This window comes from Oncorhynchus kisutch, linkage group LG24 (genome assembly GCF_002021735.2).
Source record: "Oncorhynchus kisutch isolate 150728-3 linkage group LG24, Okis_V2, whole genome shotgun sequence".
NCBI classification, from domain to species: Eukaryota; Metazoa; Chordata; class Actinopteri; order Salmoniformes; family Salmonidae; genus Oncorhynchus; species Oncorhynchus kisutch.
This window is the reverse complement of record NC_034197.2, coordinates 37619463-37636496: the sequence shown is the minus strand read 5'-3', so window position 1 is coordinate 37636496 and position 17034 is coordinate 37619463. Positions and strand designations below refer to the sequence as shown.

The following is a 17034-nucleotide window of genomic DNA, read 5'->3' as shown; positions in this document are numbered from 1 at the left end:
GAACCATTGAACCATTAAACCATTAAACCATTAAACCATTAAACCATTAAACCATTAAACCATTGAACCATTAAACCATTAAACCATTGAACCATTAAAACATTGAACCATTAAACCATTAAACCATTGAACCATTAAACCATTGAACCATTAAACCATTGAACCATTGAACCATTAAACCATTAAACTATTAAACCATTAAACCATTGAACCATTAAACCATTAAACCATTAAACCATTGAACCATTAAACCATTAAACCATTGAACCATTAAACCATTAAACCATTGAACCATTGAACCATTGAACCATTAAACCATTGAACCATTAAACCATTAAACTATTAAACCATTGAACCATTAAACCATTAAACCATTGAACCATTGAACCATTGAACCATTGAACCATTAAACCATTGAACCATTAAACCATTAAACTATTAAACCATTGAACCATTAAACCATTAAACTATTAAACTATTGAACCATTGAACCATTAAACTATTAAACCATTGAACCATTAAACCATTAAACCATTAAACCATTGAACCATTAAACCATTGAACCATTAAACCATTAAACCATTGAACCATTAAACCATTGAACCATTAAACCATTAAACTATTGAACCATTGAACCATTGAACCATTGAACCATTAAACCATTAAACCATTAAACCATTGAACCATTAAACCATTAAACCATTGAACCATTAAACCATTGAACCATTAAACCATTAAACCATTGAACCATTGAACCATTAAACCATTAAACCATTAAACCATTAAACCATTAAACCATTAAACCATTGAACCATTGAACCATTAAACCATTAAACCATTAAACAATTAAACCATTATACCATTAAACCATTAAACCTATTATGTGCTCATTCCTGCCTGTTATATTGAACTGTTTGCTGCAAAGAATTAAACAATTCTTTGAAGATTTCCGCTCTGCTAGAGAGAGAGGGGGAGAGAGAGAAGCAGAGAGTGGGAGAGAGAGGAGGGTAGAGAGGGGGAGAGAGAGAGAGAGGAGGGTAGAGAAGGGGAGAGAGAGAAGCTGAGAGGGGTATGGAGAGGGTGAGAGAGGGGGAGAGATGGGGAGAGAGAGGAGGATAGAGAGGGGGAGAGAGAGAAGCTGAGAGGGGTATGGAGAGGGGGAGAGAGGGGGAGAGACGGGGAGAGAGAGGGGGAGAGAGAGAAGCAGAGAGGGGGAGAGAGAGGGGGAAGAGAGAGAAGCAGAGAGTGGGAGAGAGGGGGGAAGAGAGAAGCAGAGAGGGGAGAGAGGGGGGAAGAGAGAGAAGCAGAGAGGGGGAGAGAGAAGCAGAGAGGGGGGAGAGAGAGTAGCAGAGAGTGAGAGAGAGAGAAGCAGAGAGGGGGAGAGAGAGAAGCAGAGAGTGGGAGAGAGAGAGAGGGGGACGAGAGAGGAGGACGAGAGAAATACAGACTAAGACTGAGAGATGAATACCCAATAATGAGAAAATTTTTGTTTGATTTCCCCACTCAACTGTTGCAGTTGTATATGGAAACATATTGTGGTAGCAGGCCAGCAACCAGGATTTTTGACGGTTCGAATCCCAGCCCAGACGAGAAAATCTGGTGTGGAAAGTTGCTGGCATTATCCCCAATGTCTGCCATTGTGGCAATTAACAACGTATAATTGCTCCAGGTGCTCGGCACTGCAGCTGACCTGTTGCTTCCCGCCACTCTCTCTCTCTCTCTCTCTCTCTGTGTGTCAGGGGGTTGGGTTGTGTATAAAGACACATTTCTGTTCTGTCTAAGTTCATGGACAATAAAGCAAATCTGATCTTGACCCTCCTTACAATCCCCACCCCATCCACTTCTATCCTCACGTACCGCTGTCACACACGAAGGCTGAGATCAAACTGATACAGACAACAATCATGTCTCATGGGGGTGCTGTTGCTGTTGTAGCTCTTAGTCACATATTTCCACAGAATGAACGGTGTAGCAAGGTGGAGCTCAGAGCTTGTTGGTGTTGCCACGTAATCTAGATGGATGTACTTCCACAGATCTTACCATCATTCTGAGAATTGCACACAGCTGTGTGTGTGTGTGTGTGTGTGTGTGTGTGTGTGTGTGTGTGTGTGTGTGTGTGTGTGTGTGTGTGTGTGTGTGTGTGTGTGTGTGTGTGTGTGTGTGTGTGTGTGTGTGTGTGTGTGTGTGTGTGTGTGTGTGTGTGTGTGCAGTATTACATAGTATTTGGCATAGAGCACCACAGTACAACATGCCCATTTCTTACATCATTTAATTCCAAGGCTGAAGATGTTCCCCCTCCTCTCCTCTCCACCTCCCCCTCCTCCACTGCCCCCTCCTCTCCTCCTATCCACCACCTCCTCCTCCTCCTCCTCTCCTCCTCCTCCTCCTCCTCCTCCTCCTCCTCTCCTCGTCCCCACCACCTCCTCCTCCTCTCCTACTCTCCTTCTCCTCCACCACCTCCTCCCCCTTCTCCTCCTCCTTCTCCTCCTCCTCCTCCTTATCCTCCTCCTCCTCCTCTCCTTCTCCTCCTTCTCCTCCCCCTCCTCTTACATGGAAGGCAGCCACATACTGTGTCTTTGCTAATTTTATTTTGAGGGGTCACCACTACTACACTAGCTGTGTGTGTGTGTGTGTGTGTGTGTGTGTGTGTGTGTGTGTGTGTGTGTGTGTGTGTGTGTGTGTGTGTGTGTGTGTGTGTGTGTGTGTGTGTGTGTGTGTGTGTGTGTGTGCAGTATTACATAGTATTTGGCATAGAGCACCACAGTACAACATGCCCATTTCTTACATCATTTTATTCCAAGGCTGAAGATGTTCCCCCTCCTCTCCTCTCCACCTCCCCCTCCTCTCTACTACCTCCTCCTCCTCCTCCTCCTCCTCCCCACCTCTCCTCCTCTCCTCTACACCACATTCCCCTCCTCTTCTCCTCCTCCTTCTCCTTCTCCTCCTCTTCCTCCTCCTCCTCCTTCTCCTCCCCTCCTCCTACTCCCCCTCCTCCCCCTCCTCTGATCTCCTCCTCCTCCTCCTTCTCTCCCTCCTGCCCCTCCTCCTCCTGATCATCACCCTCCTCCCCCTCCTCCGATCTCCTCCCCCTCCTCCTCCCCTCCTCCTCCTTCTCCTTCTCCTTTGTCATTCTCCTCCTCCTCCTCCTCCCCTCCTCCTCCTCCTCCCCTCCTCCTCCTCCTCCCCTCCTCCTCCTCCTCCTTCTCCCCCTCCTCCTCCTTCTCCTCCTCCTCCTTCTCTTCCTCCTTGGTGTGTGTAGTGTGTGTAGTGTGTGTAGTGTGTTAATGTATGTTGGTGTATTAGTGTGTGTAGTGTGTGTAGTGTGTTAATATATGTTAGTGTATTAGTGTGTGTAGTGTGTTAATATATGTTAGTGTATTAGTGTGTGTAGTGTGTTAATGTATGTTGGTGTATTAGTGTGTGTAATGTGTGTAGTGTGTTAATATAGGTTGGTGTATTAGTGTGTGTAGTGTGTGTAGTGTGTTAATGTATGTTGGTGTATTAGTGTGTAGTGTGTTAATGTATGTTGGTGTATTAGTGTGTGTAGTGTGTTAATGAATGTTGGTCTATTAGTGTGTGTAGTGTGTGTAGTGTGTGTAGTGTGTTAATGTATGTTGGTGTATTAGTGTGTGTAGTGTGTGAGGTGTGTTAATATATGTTAGTGTATTAGTGTGTGTAGTGTGTGTAGTGTGTGTAGTGTGTTAATGTATGTTGGTGTATTAGTGTGTGTAGTGTGTGTAGTGTGTTAATGTATGTTGGTGTATTAGTGTGTGTAGTGTGTGTAGTGTGTTAATGTATGTTGGTGTATTAGTGTGTGTAGTGTGTGTAGTGTGTTAATGTATGTTGGTGTATTAGTGTGTGTAGTGTGTGTAGTGTGTTAATGTATGTTGGTGTATTAGTGTGTGTAGTGTGTTAATATATGTTGGTGTATTAGTGTGTGTAGTGTGTTAATGTATGTTGGTGTATTAGTGTGTGTAGTGTGTGTAGTGTGTTAATATATGTAGGTGTATTAGTGTGTGTAGTGTGTTAATGTATGTTGGTGTATTAGTGTGTGTAGTGTGTGTAGTGTGTTAATATATGTAGGTGTATTAGTGTGTGTAGTGTGTTAATGTATGTTGGTGTATTAGTGTGTGTAGTGTGTTAATATATGTTGGTGTATTAGTGTGTGTAGTGTGTTAATGTATGTTGGTGTATTAGTGTGTGTAGTGTGTGTAGTGTGTTAATGTATGTTGGTGTATTAGTGTGTGTAGTGTGTGTAGTGTGTTAATGTATGTTGGTGTATTAGTGTGTGTAGTGTGTGTAGTGTGTTAATATATGTAGGTGTATTAGTGTGTGTGTGCTTGTGCCAGAGATTTATAAGTAGACTCCCATTTCAGAAGCAGCTGGACTGTTAAAACCTGTTTACCTTTCAGTTTGACTTCCTGCTGTTCCGTAGCACACTGTCTCGTAACACTTCATCCCACCAGTTTGACCACTACAGAGAGAGAGAGAGAGAGAGAGAGAGAGATTCTCTACTAGAGTCCACTGATGTTGTTGAGTGTGCAGGAAACATGGGAATTTAGCCCTCTACATTGTATGCCGTCCCCTGGTGTAGAGTGCCGTCGATAGGTGTAGAGTGTATGTGTGTGTCTGTGTTGGCGCGTGGATGCGTGCATATGTGTGTGTGTGTGCCTGCATGCGTGCGTGTGTGTGTGGGCGTGCGTGTGGGATGTGCTCAGTATTACATAGTACTTGGCATAGAGCACAACAGAATAACAGGGAACTCTGGGATTAAGCTGAGTGGTGTGCCGCAGAGCAGGGAACACTCTGGTTGTATTTCTGGAGACTCCATGCTGTGTGAAATAGTTCCGACCACCTCAACTTCCTGTGAAGCCACCAGGAAACAACACTCATGATTGACGACAGGACGGTGGCACAGCATGCATCTACCAGTTACCGCTCACACACTCAGCCAAGGCTTGACTTGAACCCTGAAAGTATCTCGCTGTGTTTACAAGTGGCAGTCCAATTCTGATATTTTGCCCAATTATGGGCAAAAGAGCTGATCTGATTGGTCAAACGACAAAATGAGTGAAAAAGAAAAGGTGAGAATTGGCTAAACACAGTCTATAGTGTTACTGTTGCTGTGAGTTGGCCAAACATCCTGTGTTATCACCTAATATTAGATTGACTTGGCCAAACATCCTGTTTTATCACCAGAGATTAGATTGACTTGGCCAAACATCCTGCTTTATCACTAGAGATTAGATTGACATGGCCAAACATCCTGTTTTATCACTAGAGATTAGATTGACATGGCCAAACATCCTGTTTTATCACCAGAGATTAGATTGACTTGGCCAAACATCCTGTTTTATCACCAGAGATTAGATTGACATGGCCAAACATCCTGTTTTATCACCAGAGATTAGATTGACATGGCCAAACATCCTGCTTCATCACCAGAGATTAGATTGACTTGGCCAAACATCCCGTTTTATCACTAGAGATTAGATATTTTTAATAAATCATGATTGAGGTAAGGTTCTAGGTTTCAATTCATCATGTTGAAATCCAGCTGTCTCTTCACCAACATATGAGATACACAAACATATCATGTCACTCCCACGACCATAATAATCCCACAACCATGTCAATCCCACAATCCCACGACCATAATAATCCCACAACCATGTCAATCCCACAACCATGTCAATCCCACTACAATGTCAATCCCACAACCATGTCAATCCCACTACAATGTCAATCCCACTACCATGTCAATCCCACAACCATGTCAATCCCACTACAATGCCAATCCCAATACCTTGCCAATCCCACTACCATACCATACCAATCCCACTTCCATGCCAATTCCTCTACCATGACAATCCCACTTCCATTCAGAACCTAGCATTAGGGTTGGCTAATCTCAGGTTAATCCAGAATTTAAATCTGCCTTAATTTTATTTGACGCTTGATTACAATGGATGTTTATGTAAAAATCCACGAGAGATTAAGTGTTTGCCAATGCCTAGAACCCCTTTACATATGTCACAGAGGAGAGAGGTTGTGGCTAGGAGCTTCTGTCAACCCTGCATGTCAGGGGACAGCCCCTGTTAAGAAATAGCACAGAAACAGGGAGGATGGAGACAGATGCCTCTTTGGCTCTCTGGCCTGTTGGTATGCGCTCCTGGCTCCACTCCCCCGGAGAGAGAGCCTGTGCTGGGGTCTGGACACTGGCTCCTAGCCCACCAGGCTGGCTAGCTGGTGGTTAGATGACTCCTCCATCCACCCCCCCCCCCTTCACCCAATATTCAAGCTCAGGAAGATGAAAAAAGAAGAAAGAGAATTTCTCATGTTTTGAGAATTTGAATCTAAAATATGGCGCCAGACCATCTATAGGGCAAACGGGAAGAGGTATGAATTCCTTCTGAAAGCACTGTCCTAGACCATCTATAAGGGCAAACGGGAAGAGGTATGAATTCCTTCTGAAAGCACTGGCCTAGACCATCTACAGGGCAAATGGGAAGAGGTATGAATTCCTTCTGAAAGCACTGGCCTAGACCATCTACAGGGCAAATGGGAAGAGGTATGAATTCCTTCTGAAAGCACTGGCCTAGACCATCTACAGGGCAAATGGGAAGAGGTATGAATTCCTTCTGAATGCACTGACCTAGACCATCTATAGGGCAAACGGGAAGAGGTATGAATCCCTTCTGAAAGCACTGACCTAGACCATCTACAGGGCAAATGGGAAGAGGTATGAATCCCTTCTGAAAGCACTGACCTAGACCATCTATAGGGCAAACGGGAAGAGGTATGAATCCCTTCTGAAAGCACTGACCTAGACCATCTATAGGGCAAACGGGAAGAGGTATGAATCCCTTCTGAAAGCACTGACCTAGACCATCTATAGGGCAAACGGGAAGAGGTATGAATTCCTTCTGAAAGCACTGACCTAGACCATCTACAGGGCAAATGGGAAGAGGTATGAATTCCTTCTGAAAGCACTGACCTAGACCATCTATAGGGCAAACGGGAAGAGGTATGAATTCCTTCTGAATGCACTGACCTAGACCATCTATAAGGGCAAATGGGAAGAGGTATGAATTCCTTCTGAAAGCACTGACCTAGACCATCTATAGGGCAAACGGGAAGAGGTATGAATTCCTTCTGAAAGCACTGTCCTAGACCATCTATAAGGGCAAACGGGAAGAGGTATGAATTCCTTCTGAAAGCACTGTCCTAGACCATCTATAGGGCAAGCGGGAAGAGGTATTTTTGTTGTTGTTGGTTCTATCCCACAGTGGATAAATATAACATATATCCTGGTACAATGCTAGTGATTTGTTTTAGATTAAAAGAAGGAAATCTCGAGGCTCATCAATATATTATGGCTCAGAGCGCTGTCCTGTTGATTCCCTTTGCTCTGTCCATCCACCAGGAAGAGACCGAGAGAGAGAGAGATCCTGAGAGATGAAAGAGGACCATCAACATCTAGATCAAGATCTTGTCACGCCCTGACCTGAGAGAGACATTTTATTTCTCTATTTTGTTAGGTCAGGTTGTGATGTGGGGTGGGCATTCTATGTTTTGTATTTCTTTGTGTTTGGCCGAGTGTGGTTCCCAATCAGAGGCAGCTGTCTATCGTTGTCTCTGATTGGGAATCATACTTAGGTAGCCTTTTTTCCCCACCTATGTTGTGGGATCTTGTCCTTGAATTGTTGCTGTTGAGCCCTACAAGGCTGTCTCTCTTTCTTGTTTTTCTGGTTATCATTAAAGAATATGATTAACCTACCCCACGCTGCATCTTGGTCCACTTCTTCAGACGAACGTCACTGATCTAGGGAAGTGCTTCAGAGAGACAAGTCTTAGGCTTCAGACCTGAAATGTATTTTGCCACTGAAAAATTAAGGAGGCAGAAGATGAAAAGGTGAAGGGTAGTTTTGTGTTTGAAGATATTTTGTCATTATCTGAGAAAGAGAAGAGGGAAACATCTTTACGGTAGGAGTGGAGGGAGAATGATGATGGAACTTTCACTTTTAATTTAATCCTATTTTCTATCATTCCAGTGAAATTGGTTCCAGATTGGTACTGTTCCTCAAAAGTACACTACCAGGTTGTCAGTATTACTTGCAGAGGGATATGAAGTGCTCTGAAAGAAAGAGATGGAGGCAGCGATAGAGAGAGAGAGAGAGAGAGAGAGAGAGAGAGAGAGAGAGAGAGAGAGAGAGAGAGAGAGAGAGAGAGAGAGAAGGTGAGGAAACAGAGACCAAAAATCACGTAACCATGGAGATTGCTCACATAAGAACTATTTTTCATGTCACAATGGATGGATGGCAAAAATATCTTGACTTCTACTTCACCACTACTGTGTTCCTCTTCCTATTAGTAGTACTGTTGTCTGCCATAGAACATCTACTGTTATTAACAATGAGCCTGTTGTGTAATGTAGCTGAACTAGAGATTAGACTAGCAACTAAAAGGTCATTCAATTGTTTATGAAATTATTTAAGGAGAACACTTTAAACCTGCCATGTTAAGCGGTAGTCTCATGGGGTACTGGTATACACCCATCTATACCCTTCTGTTGAAAGCGTGGTCCCCTCATGAAAGATACAAAGCAGTGTGCCTATTCATATTCAACGTCTTGTCATGGATCCAATTCAGAGAATGCTTTGCAAGCATTGCCTCACATAATTGAATCCAAATGGAGATTTGCCATCCAGAATGCTGTCCTTCAGTAGTTCTTTCATACAGATTTTTTTATACCGATAGTTATTTAATACAGGTAGTTCTTTTGTACAGATACTGCGGCTGGTTTAAGATGGATGAATCACATCTGCAACAGCCTCTTGACTGGTCATTTCAACCTGTGGTCCCAGTGAGTCACAGCCTACTGACAAGTCACGTCAACCTGTGGTCCCAGTGAGTCACAACCTCTTGACTGGTCACGTCAACCTGTGGTCACAGTGAGTCACAGCCTACTGACAGGTCACGTCAACCTGTGGTCCCAGTGAGTCACAGTGTGTACTGTAAACCCAGAATGGCCCATAAGGCAGGCAGGAGGATCTCCTGTTTCTGTAGCGCCAGGCATCTCGATGTACAAGTACAGACCGCTAGCTAGTCTGTTGTAAGGGCTTTACCCCTAATCCATCTCCTTAATGCTGAGTTCCAAGCAAAGAGGCATTATGTTAGTCTCTGGATGACTCTGCCGGAGAACCAACTCCCATCACCTTGCTTTCTACAGAATAATCAGATTTGGAAGTCTTAGTCATAGCGGACTGTTCTGGTAAGGGTGGGTCAGGCACATTTAAATGACCATTTCCTCTCATACTGTGAGTCTAATGCGATGTCCCTTAGCCTTTCCAAAACATGGAAACACACTTGGTTATGTAATAATGCTCTACTGTAGCTACACGATTTAGTTTGGTTTCATATCATAATTACATTATTTCACTCAGATTGCTAAGAAATAAAGAGTGGGAATTTCAAGGGGAATTCATTACTAGTGTTTTCATATCCTGATGTCTGGATGGGGTCTGTGGGCAGAAAAAACTCAAATTGGCTTAGGTGGATGGTCGAAGCAGACAACTGTAATGACTCAGCCCAACTGAGGAAGGCTCACACAGTGTCCACAGTAAGGGAATTGGTGGAGAACAAGAGGGTAAAGGACTGTGAAATGTAATGGCTGCAGAAATTATGAAAAGAGACGTACCAACAAAAAACCTGTTAAATAAAGAGAAACATGTTCAACGGTGTCTGTGTTTGGTTCACGCAGGAGGGCTGATACATAGGGGCAGAAACCCACTGCTAGGACCAGTCATCATCAGAGCCATTTATAATAGAGACAGTAGATCTAGCTGGTCTGTCATAATATATTAGAGACAGTAGATCCAGCTGGTCTGTCATAATATAATAGAGACAGTAGATCTAGCTGGTCTGTCATAATATAAGAGAGACAGTAGATCTAGCTGGTCTGTCATATTATAATAGAGACAGTAGATCTAGCTGGTCTGTCATATTATAATAGAGACAGTAGATCTAGCTGGTCTGTCATATTATAATAGAGACAGTAGATCTAGCTGGTCTGTCATATTATAATAGAGACAGTAGATCTAGCTGGACTGTCATAATATAATAGAGACAGTAGATCTAGCTGGTCTGTCATAATATAATAGAGACAGTAGATCTAGCTGGTCACATCATAATATAATAGAGACAGTAGATCTAGCTGGTCTGTCATAATATAATAGAGACAGTAGATCTAGCTGGTCTGTCATATTATAATAGAGACAGTAGATCTAGCTGGTCTGTCATAATATAATAGAGACAGTAGATCTAGCTGGTCTGTCATATTATAATAGAGACAGTAGATCTAGCTGGTCTGTCATAATAAAATAGAGACAGTAGATCTAGCTGGTGTGTCATAATATAATAGAGACATAGAGACAGTAGATCTACCTGGTCTGTCATAATATAATAGACAGTAGATCTAGCTGGTCTGTCATAATATAAAAGAGACAGTAGATCTACCTGGTCTGTCATTTTATAATAGAGACAGTAGATCTAGCTGATCTGTCATAATATAATAGAGACAGTAGATCTATCTGGTCTGTCATAATATAATAGAGACAGAATATCTACCTGGTCTGTCATAATATAATAGAGACAGTAGATCTACCTGGTCTGTCACAATATAATAGAGACAGTAGATCTAGCTGGTCTGTCATAATAAAATAGAGACAGTAGATCTAGCTGGTCTGTCATAATATAATAGAGACAGTAGATCTAGCTGGTCTGTCATAATATAAAAGAGACAGTAGATCTACCTGGTCTGTCATTTTATAATAGAGACAGTAGATCTAGCTGATCTGTCATAATATAATAGAGACAGTAGATCTATCTGGTCTGTCATAATATAATAGAGACAGAATATCTACCTGGTCTGTCATAATATAATAGAGACAGTAGATCTACCTGGTCTGTCACAATATAATAGAGACAGTAGATCTAGCTGGTCTGTCATAATAAAATAGAGACAGTAGATCTAGCTGGTCTGTCATAATATAATAGAGACATAGAGACAGTAGATCTACCTGGTCTGTCATAATATAATAGACAGTAGATCTAGTTGGTCTGTCATAATACAATAGAGACAGTAGATCTAGCTGGTCTGTCATAATATAATAGAGACAGTAGATCTAGCTGGTCTGTCATAATAAAATAGAGACAGTAGATCTAGCTGGTCTGTCATAATATAATAGAGACATAGAGACAGTAGATCTACCTGGTCTGTCATAATATAATAGACAGTAGATCTAGTTGGTCTGTCATAATACAATAGAGACAGTAGATCTAGCTGGTCTGTCATAATATAATAGAGACATAGAGACAGTAGATCTACCTGGTCTGTCATAATATAATAGAGACAGTAAATCTAGCTCGTCTGTCATAATATAATAGAGACAGTAGATCTAGTTGGTCTGTCATAATACAATAGAGACAGTAGATCTAGCTGGTCTGTCATAATATAATAGAGACATAGAGACAGTAGATCTACCTGGTCTGTCATAATATAATAGAGACAGTAGATCTAGCTGGTCTGTCATAATATAATAGAAACAGTAGATCTACCTGGTCTGTCATTTTATAATAGAGACAGTAGATCTAGCTGGTCTGTCATAATATAATAGACACAGTAGATCTAGCTGGTCTGTCATAATTTAATAGTATATCTACTATTTCATGCTATTTCCCCACATTGTACTTTTGAACAGAGCAAAATGGTGTTTGATATGTCCTGCGGAGTCCCTGTACGCGTAAAGACACAGAGCCTTTTGTTGTTCATAAAAATAAAAAAAATGTCATTGAACTTCATGGGAACAGAGAGGAAGCAGAGATGTGGATACGGAAACTTTGCTTCTTAAAGGTTCAATAACTTGACTGTAAAACATTCTGGGACTGTATCAACAGTAAAAATACAACAAAATATATATTTTTGTTGTTGTTGTGGATTTTCCCTTTATCAAGTGATATATGTTCTAGAATTTAAAGGTTTGCCAACACTACAGACCGCAGAGGACTAATAACATGCTATTCTCAATACATGCAACAGATCATCCCCGGCAACATTTTAAAAGCCTTATATATATATTTCTCTCTCTCTCTCTTACATCAAGAAATGGTGTAAGTTCAGAGCAAAAAAATATAATTAAAAAGCTCTAATCAATGAAAGCTGTGGTTGAAAGTGGCTCTGGCTGGCTGACTGGTTGGCTGGCTGGCTGGCTGGTTGGCTGGCTGGTTGGCTGCAGCTCGTTAGGGGCTTGTCTGCTCTAATTGCCTGTTCCAGCTTAGCCTCGTTAGGGCCATGCAATCAGACGACTCACGTTTTCCCAATGCATTTTCCTGCCCCCATCAGATTTTCAAAGGGGGGGAGCTGTTCCAAAAATGTTCCTGACAGACAGATCAACCACCTAATCTCCAGTCATCTGTCTAAGAGAAAGAGAGCAGAACAGGGCAAAGAGAAACCCCAAGCTCCTAGGGACCAGTGCCAAGGAATCAGATATCATTTTCTACCCCTCCACTCCAATCTACTGGCTGATCCTACTTCCATTCATGTTAAATAAACATCATATACGATCCAGAGGAGGCTGGTGGGGGGGGAGCTGTAGGAGGACAGGCTCAGTGTAATGGCTGGAATGGAATAAATGTAACAGTATTAAACATATATGAAACAAATATTTGACTCTGTTCCATTTATTCCTTGACATTTACTGTAAATCTCTTGACATATACTGTAAATCTCTTGACATTTACTGTAAATCTCTTGACATATACTGTAAATCTCTTGACATATACTGTAAATCTCTTGACATTTACTGTAAATCTCTTGACATTTACTGTAAATCTCTTGACATTTACTGTAAATCTCTTGACATTTACTGTAAATCTCTTGACATATACTGTAAATCTCTTGACATTTACTATAAATCTCTTGACATATACTGTAAATCTCTTGACATATACTGTAAATCTCTTGACATATACTGTAAATCTCTTGACATATACTGTAAATCTCTTGACATTTACTGTAAATCTCTTGACATATACTGTAAATCTCTTGACATTTACTATAAATCTCTTGACATATACTGTAAATCTCTTGACATATACTGTAAATCTCTTGACATTTACTATAAATCTCCTGACATTTACTGTAAATCTCAAGACATATACTGTAAATCTCTTGACATATACTGTAAATCTCTTGACATTTACTGTAAATCTCTTGACATATACTGTACATCTTTTGACATATACTGTAAATCTCTTGACATTTACTATAAATCTCTTGACATTTACTGAAAATCTCTTGACATTTACTGTAACTCTCAAGACATATACTGTAAATCTCTTGACATATACTGTAAATCTCTTGACATATACTGTAAATCTCTTGACATTTACTGTAAATCTCTTGACATATACTGTAAATCTCTTGACATTTACTGTAAATCTCTTGACATATACTGTAAATCTCTTGACATTTACTATAAATCTCTTGACATTTACTGTAAATCTCTTGACATATACTGTAAATCTCTTGACATATACTGTAAATCTCTTGACATTTACTGTAAATCTCTTGACATATACTGTAAATCTCTTGACATATACTGTAAATCTCTTGACATTTACTATAAATCTCTTGACATATACTGTAAATCTCTTGACATATACTGTAAATCTCTTGACATATACTGTAAATCTCTTGACATATACTGTAAATCTCTTGACATTTACTGTAAATCTCTTGACATATACTGTAAATCTCTTGACATTTACTATAAATCTCTTGACATATACTGTAAATCTCTTGACATATACTGTAAATCTCTTGACATTTACTATAAATCTCTTGACATTTACTGTAAATCTCAAGACATATACTGTAAATCTCTTGACATATACTGTAAATCTCTTGACATTTACTGTAAATCTCTTGACATATACTGTACATCTTTTGACATATACTGTAAATCTCTTGACATTTACTATAAATCTCTTGACATTTACTGAAAATCTCTTGACATTTACTGTAACTCTCAAGACATATACTGTAAATCTCTTGACATATACTGTAAATCTCTTGACATATACTGTAAATCTCTTGACATTTACTGTAAATCTCTTGACATATACTGTACATCTCTTGACATATACTGTAAATCTCTTGACATATACTGTAAATCTCTTGACATTTACTGTAAATCTCTTGACATATACTGTACATCTTTTGACATATACTGTAAATCTCTTGACATTTACTATAAATCTCTTGACATTTACTGAAAATCTCTTGACATTTACTGTAACTCTCAAGACATATACTGTAAATCTCTTGACATATACTGTAAATCTCTTGACATTTACTGTAAATCTCTTGACATATACTGTAAATGCTGTAATTCTGAAGGATGTCTCTTATGAGGATAAGGGTAAGGAGTGGTGGGTGGAGACTGGACGTCTATCCAAGGCTCATTTAGTTTAAACAAACGCAAGTATCTTTCCATAGCATGTATTGAGTTCCTTCACTCCCTCCCCGTAGGACTGGTTTCGGTTGGCCTGCTGTAGCCTGAAAGTACCTGCCAGGCGAATGATAACGATGGTGATGGTAAAGACCAGGCTCCTCTGAGCCGAGTTTGATATTCAGGAAACCATCAGGAACACTTCGCCCGTTTGTAATGGGAAATTAATGTAATCCACAAACATTTCAATATGTTTGGAAATACCACAGGAGCTAGTGTTTGGGAGAAATCATTTGAATATTTTGCTTTGATTTTCTGTCTGTGTTTTGCTGCAGTGAGGCACAGACGAATGAGAAGCTCATGAGACACTGATAGAGACAGATGGGCCAGTCTCTGCTGGATCATAAAGTTCACCTGTAAAAAGATTGAGTGTGAACTGTGTAAGTGCTTCACAATGTCAGACAGGCAAATAAATGGCGAAGAAACTAATTCTATAACCGTCATCCATACCATGTTTTTTATACATTGTGCTCAAAACACTTATTGACATTATTTCTATAAATAATATAATGTGCGACGTCCGATGTTATTCCAGGACCCTGTACTAAGCTCACATTTATGAGTCGGTATAAACAGGAACATTTCTGGCCATTCGACATGTCAGATAGCACTATGCATAGCCAGGCTAGTATCCTGCCCACCGGGGATGTACTTGTACATAAAACTGCCTCACGCTACAGAATCAGGAGACAGAGACTACTTATAGTCAGGTATGCTGGCAATCAACTGACTGACCCAATTAACAAAAGTATGTATCCATTTAACACCTGGTGTGGTTTATAGACACTCTAATTACACTGTATGGTGATCAATCTGGAGTTATAATAATAACAGATTGTTCATGTTCCATTGCTGATTTGACATGACTGCAGCTAATTGGAGAGGGGAAAGAGATTGACACTTCTGGTCTGGACAACATACAGTATATCACTAATTAAAACCAGACAGGTACAGGGCCAATTTCCTACATTGTCCTCTCCTCTGCTGTTTTTCTCTCTCTCTCTCTCTCTCTCTCTCTCTCTCTCTCTCTCTCTCTCTCTCTCTCTCTCTCTCTCTCTCTCTCTCTCTCTCTCTCTCTCTCTCTCTCTCGCGCGTGCCACAAAATCTTCCTCTGTCTTTCCAAACTTTAGAGGTGGTACTGTACAGAGTATCTTTACAGGTGGTACTGTACAGAGTATCTTTACAGGTGGTACTGTACATAGTATCTTTACAGGTGGTACTGTACAGAGTATATTTACAGGTGGTACTGTACATAGTATATTTACAGGTGGTACTTTACAGAGTATCTTTAGAGGTGGTACTGTACAGAGTATATTTACAGGTGGTACTTTACAGAGTGCCTTTACAGGTGGTACTGTACAGAGTATATTTACAGGTGGTACTGTACATAGTATATTTACAGGTGGTACTGTACATAGTATATTTACAGGTGGTACTTTACAGAGTGCCTTTACAGGTGGTACTGTACAGAGTATATTTACAGGTGGTACTGTACATAGTATATTTACAGGTGGTACTTTACAGAGTGCCTTTACAGGTGGTACTGTACAGAGTATATTTACAGGTGGTACTTTACAGAGTATCTTTAAATGTGGTACTTTACAGAGTGCCTTTACAGGTGGTACTTTACAGAGTATAATGAGATTGTGAAACTCCTCTGGTTAGTCTAGACTGTGTCAATATGTTCTCATTAACTGTCAATATGCAAGCAACTGTGTTCCCATCAGAATGGCAAACCAACTTTTGAACAGACTTCAAAGAAATCAATATCTCTGTTGCATTATTTTTGTCCCAGACCAGAAACAATTCATCGTTAATTGTTATGATTGCATCGCCAGTACTGTTTGAGGCCAAAACTACAGTAGTTCTTCATTTAAGAGTCGCGGCGTACTGCAGCACAGCTTGCGGGGTGCCGCAGAATTCTATGGCACGTTATTTAAGTGTCAGCCATTGTTGCCAGAATGACGCAATTTACCACAATCTGCCACCATCTAACACAAACGGTTGCAGCATAAGCTCAACATTTTTAAAGGAAGACCCACTGAGTCATTGGCAGAAAGTACAGTCTTACTAACTTTATCTCTCCATGCCCCTCCGTTTCTCTGGACAGGTGAATGTGTTCCTGTCCTTTGTGGTTCCCATGGTAGCCATATCTGTTCTGAACGGGATCATCGCCAGTCAGCTGCTGCATATGTTCAGAGAGAAGCAGCAGGACAACCGCATCTGCATCGTCGAGGGTAACCCTACCATGCTGAGTGTTGCTGTGGAGCCAAACCGCACACAGTCGCTGCGTCATGGAGTCATGGTTCTACGTGAGTATACAGTGGTTGCTCCACTAAAGGTTTTGTGATTATGCTGCGGTACTTAGAGGTCATTTGTAGTACAGTACCCTGTGTCACCACTTCATTGCTCCAGAACAGCGCAAGGGGGCGTTAGACCACGGATTATGCTTTTGAGTCCT

At 40.9% G+C, this 17034-nt stretch overlaps 1 protein-coding gene across 1 annotated transcript in view; it reads left to right on the top strand.

The window, feature by feature from the left end:
* The window catches only part of LOC109869862 (neurotensin receptor type 1-like), a 72568-nt gene that overhangs the window by 30627 nt on the left and 24907 nt on the right, over positions 1–17034 (top strand). Inside the window, exon 2 of the mRNA XM_020460145.2 lies at positions 16684–16885. Coding sequence (XP_020315734.1) covers positions 16684–16885 — 202 coding nt within the window. The remainder of the gene's footprint in view (positions 1–16683; positions 16886–17034) is intronic.